Raw genomic sequence first — 5362 nt, forward strand, 5'->3', positions numbered from 1 at the left:
GCAGCTCATTTACCGTAATTGATACATACATCCGCCTCGCCTAACCCCCCATTCAAAACAGGGCTTGTCCTTGAAATATATAATTGAGTGAGAAGGGAAAAAATGAAAGTAAAACATATCCCGACGACTTTAGAAACTAATGGATAATTAATTAAATAGATAGTCGATGATGCATCTCACCTAATCATGACTTGGCCATCCTGACTGGAAATTAATTGTTTATAATTGGCCATTAATAAGTGGGTTTTATGTAAGGTATTGAATATCATTGATTTCTCAATTTTATGAATTTTGGTCCAATATTAGACACTTCTTTCAATTATTTAAAACCACTTGTAAGAGAGAGAGAGTCACCAATCTCGCCCCACCCCAGCATTAGTGCGAGGTTTAGGTTAGAGTTGGCAAAACCAAAGTTTTGAATTCAGTTCCCATGATGGTTTTGATTAAAGTATCGGAATGGAGTATTTTAGTATAGTTTCGTTTTGGTATACCGTTTCAAAATAATTGTTATATAGATAAATTTTATATACAATGTAAATAATTATATATATAGAAAAATTATATTTCAAAATAATATAAATACCAGTCTTAAAAACACACATTTAAAAACTCAATGAGTCAATAACACTTTAAGTTATCAAAATTAAATTTTGATTTTCGATAGAAGTATTAAAGAGATCCATAAATTTAAATGAATAAACAAGTAGTTAGGTTTGGATACAAAAAACATTTCATCTGATCTTATTTAATCATTATAATTTTCACAACTTCCTACACAAAATATAATAATCAATTTAAAATTTTCAAATCTCAAAGTAATAAAATATTAAAAAAATAATATTTTAACAATATTTTATACAACTTTCAACTTTTATATCAACTCATCTCATCTCATTAATTTCTAGCTTCGTGAACATCACACTCAAATATAAAAACTTATCAATTTCAAATATTAACTTTTTCATCTAATTATTATATAAATATTGTTACAACTTTTTTATACCTCTAAACAAAATATAAAAAACAATTCAATTAAAAATAATATTATAACAACATTTTAACTTTATAATAGTTTTCTTCAACTTTTACTCTCTCATTTTTTAAAATATAATAAAATACTTTAACTCAAATTATTTTACTACTATTTATGAATTTTTCATTTCATCTAATTTTTCAAATATCCTAAGTTGTTTAAAGAGAGAGACAGTAAAATAATTAAAATTTTAAGGAATCTAATTTAATACACATGGCAATCTCGGTGACAATTCTTTTCAAATAAAGAATATAAGAACACTTATTTTGGGTCGAAGTTAATTGGTCAAATACAGAAGGAAAAATGAAACAAACCCTCATTGGCTCTTGATAGTTGACGTGCAATGAAATTGTCTATTTAAGCAGACGATGCTTCAAAGTTTTCAAAGCTCACAGCAAGACGAAGGAAAAATCTGTGAACGAGATCGGAGAGTGAAGAGCAGTCAGAAATGAGCAATATTTCGTGATCACCATCACCGGCACCGGAGAAAGGTTACCTACCAAAGAGATCGGAGTGGCGCACAAATGATCTTGACTGTCTCGAAGTTCGTACCAGGTCCACTAATCTCTCTCATTTTCTTTTCATGTGCAGTACTTCGAGCCCCAGAACCCCACGACAATTTGAGACTATTATCTTTTACATGTATAATTTACAAATTAAAGCAATGCCTTCTATTTTATTTCTCCTATAGTTTTTATTTAAATGACCTTTCAAATGCATTAAGTTTTTACATGCATTTGTGTTTATTCAAATGACCTTTCAATGCATGTAAAGACCCTTCGGTTCCCATATATACCTGCTGGAAGACTCTTTAGTTTCTACTTTCCAAAATAACTATTCACAAAATTAAATAACTTTTAAGGATGTGGAATTTTATAGCTAAGTCAAAATCAGTTAGGTTTGGGGCATAAGATGAGACCCAAAAAAGCTTAACATATTTTTTTTCAAAATATGCATGGTACTTTCAATGTTGCACCTACGAAACTGGCTATGATCATCAGCTATTCCTTTTTAATTTAAATGAGAATTAAACGAAGTTTGTAAAGTCATTAGCTAGTGTTTTAGTTTTCCCAATATTCATGCTCTTTTTAGCAAAGTTTGTGATGTTTTTCATCATTGACATAGAAATAAAGGAGAGTAGACGATAGGTTATCAATTTGTTCAACTAAATTTTTTTTATAAAGGTTCTATTTATTAAATAATAACTCAAGGTCTGTTGAATTAATAACATGGAGTATTTGTTATTTAATCAATGTAGTTAATTCCGCGTATCGATGCATGCTGGTTTACACAGGGACTCCATTTGTTTGTGGTGGGAAGCCTGAGGCTCCTTGATAGATGGGAGATTATTCAGCGATTGAGAGAAATGAAGGGGAAGCAATCGATTCAATTACAGAGGGAGACCGACATAGAGAGTTAGTGATTAACATCAAAAAAAATTTAGGAGACTTGGAGCCACCCTTATCAACTGATTGTTGTATCTACAGGGTTCCAGATTATCTTCGGAAACTGAATGAAGAGTCGTTCACTCCTCTGGTTGTATCAATAGGGCCTTTTCACCATAGCAAAGAAGGATTGAAAATCATGGAGAAGTTTAAAATGAGATGTTTGGAGAGATTCCTGCAACACTCAAACTGTAATGTGGAGGATTTATTAGACACAATAAAGAGTTTGGAAGGAAATGTTCGTCGTTGTTATGCAGAAACTATCCATCTTAGCAGTGACGATTTTGTGAAACTAATATTGTTGGATGCGTGCTTCGTTATTGAATATTTCATCAGCGAGTGGGGAATGCTATGGTCACCTGAAGATACAGTATTATTGAAGCCATGGCTGACAGATACTATAAAAAGGGACTTGAGATTACTTGAAAATCAACTACCTTTCTTTGTTATGGATAGATTATTCAACATTAATGCATCAGAATTAGATCTTCTTAACGTCCCTAGTTCCTTCACTAGGCTCTCGATTGGTTTCTTTAGCAAATACAACATTCAAGGATCGACTCCCCGTGATGATTTGGAAATAAAGCACTTTGTTGATATGGTCAGAACACTTCTTTTACCATCATCTAAAGCCGAGTTGGTAAGAGATGAAGTTGGTATTGTTGGGCATTTGTATAGTGCGAGCCAACTGAATGATGCCGGAGTGGAGTTTAAAGTGAGCTACAGCAAGAGCTTAGTTGACTTGCAATTCACAAACGGAGCCTTGGAAATTCCATATTTGGAATTAGATACCAACATGGAGCCCACTCTACGGAATGTCGCGGCCTTTGAGTTGTGTCACTATCCAGATAATGCACATGTTGGTGATTACATAGTTCTAATGAGTTTCCTTCTCAGGACTACCAAAGATGAGGATTTACTCATCGAAAAGGGAATCTTAGTTAATTGGGTAGGCGAAAACAATGCAGCGACTGCCTTTTTCAACAACCTCTGCCCGCATTTGTTTCTGACAAACATGAACACAAGTTATATTCGCCAGGCTGAAAACTTGAATGCATTCTACAAGGCGCCTTGGCATGCTTGGAAGGCTACCTTTAAACAAGATTATTTCAGCACGCCTTGGAGAACATTTTCTACCCTAGCTGCTGTCACTTTGCTGGTGCTCACTCTCATACAAACTGTATGCTCTCTTAAGCAAGTATAACTGAAGCCGATTGAGTAATGTAACCCAGGTAAAAGTACTACGTACTGTATGGCATGGCTTCATAATCTTATAATTTTCAAAACTGAAGCCAAGTAATGTAACTCAAATGTATTGAATGAATGCATTCTATATATGTTGTTACAATTGCACCATATTCCCAGTTATATTCTAGGTTATAATCTTAAAGTTTGCACGTTGACTCTGGAAGTCGGCCAGTGATGGGTCCCATTAATACTTGGATTGCATAAAAAGTGACCTCCTCGCAGTTCATCTTCATCATATCTCAACCGTTCCCACTTCCCGAGATTCGCCGACTCTCAGATGACTGCAGTTGCGAGCCTATTGAGGAGCCAGCTGATGGAGCCTACATTGAACCTGTCAAGTACTGGAGCCTACTCTCAAATGCCTGTATTGCCCCAATGCAGTGCAATGGTTCTCACATTGATTACTCCGCTCTTCTTTGACACAGGCCTGGTATGAAGTTAAGGTTATTGGGATGAGGAAAGTTTTGTTCTTGAGGCTTCGATTCTCCGTGTGCATCTGCAACGATGCCTAGATCAGAATGGGAAGGATCCACAACTTCATCCTGAAAATCTGGATAATTCAGACAAGATTTAGTGCTGGACTGAATCCACCTGAGATGCCAACCAAAGTGGGTATGAACTCAACAGTTTCTCCAGGGGGATAACATTTACACCAACGGCCCCAAAACTGGCATGTTTTCCACTATTAAAATATGTTCGAGGAAGGAAGGTTTATGATTGATTGAATATTACTCGATGTAAATTGAGAGATCAGCATGTAGGTAGCATTCGTATATAAAAGAAAAATGCACTTTGCAGCGTACGTAGTTGTAATCTAAAGCGTTTAATACACAACATTATCCATCCAATCCTTCAAAAGTATGACTTTCGAATGTGAATGTCATTTACCTTTTGATAGGTTGAGAATTTAACGTTTCAAAAGTTGTAGTTTAGATATCAAATCGCAGAGAGGGATAATTCAAAAGTACAGGTTGTGTATTAATTTTTCCTTTTATTTAAAGAATGTGTTGTGCATGTATTTCACCGCTACTCACATGATCACCTGTAACCAAAGAGTTGAGTAGCTTGGGGGTTTTGGAGAATGCCTCCGATGCATAAGTTAGTAATCACAAATGAAAAACTCCATTTTCTATCCCAATAAATTAGATGATCTTCACGTACCTGAGGAATTGTATATAATATAGAACCCATGAAATTTTTGTTATCATGTGATAGTGGATAAGAATTCAAGTCTCGAGATAAAGAGCTTATCTACACATGGATGAACCAAATAACTTTTTTTACCCAAAGGACTTTCAAACAATTGTTCTCTCAGTAGTTAGGATGGATTGGGACCTCAAGGTAAATCTTAGGCTATTGGCCCAAGTTGTACCCAAGGCCCGTAGGGTGGATCTAGGGCTATTGTGCCCAAGTCGTACTTAGGCCCATAGGGAGGCCCAATAAGCCTCAAAGAGGTATTAAGCCCCTTCTGGAATGCATAAACAAGTTGCCTAAAATGTATTCGTCTTCTTGCAATTGATTCTAATGATCTCTCCATTCAACCTCTTTAATGGGCTGGAGTTTCCCATTGTAGACATGGCTCTTGCAAATTCAGAGAACGTTCTGGTTGTAGGTAGTGACTATAGAATCTTTAGAG

At 35.1% G+C, this 5362-nt stretch overlaps 1 protein-coding gene across 1 annotated transcript; it reads left to right on the top strand.

Moving 5' to 3' along the window:
- Positions 1-2371: 2371 nt before the first annotated feature.
- LOC122274472 (UPF0481 protein At3g47200-like) lies at positions 2372-4146 on the top strand. Its single transcript, XM_043083508.1, has 2 exons — positions 2372-3658; positions 3949-4146. The coding sequence occupies exons 1-2, from the start codon at positions 2372-2374 to the stop codon at positions 4144-4146; spliced, it is 1485 nt and encodes a 494-aa protein (XP_042939442.1).
- Positions 4147-5362: the final 1216 nt, after the last annotated feature.

The sequence above is a fragment of the Carya illinoinensis genome, chromosome 8 (assembly GCF_018687715.1).
Source record: "Carya illinoinensis cultivar Pawnee chromosome 8, C.illinoinensisPawnee_v1, whole genome shotgun sequence".
Lineage (NCBI taxonomy): Eukaryota > Viridiplantae > Streptophyta > Magnoliopsida > Fagales > Juglandaceae > Carya > Carya illinoinensis.

Coding starts and splice junctions, on each gene's coding strand:
- LOC122274472 (XM_043083508.1), top strand. CDS start 2,372: ATGGGAGATTATTCAGCGATTGAGAGAAATGAAGGGGAAGCAATCGAT. Junction 3,659..3,948: donor TGCTCACTCTCATACAAACT/GTATGCTCTCTT, acceptor ACCTCCTCGCAG/TTCATCTTCATCATATCTCA.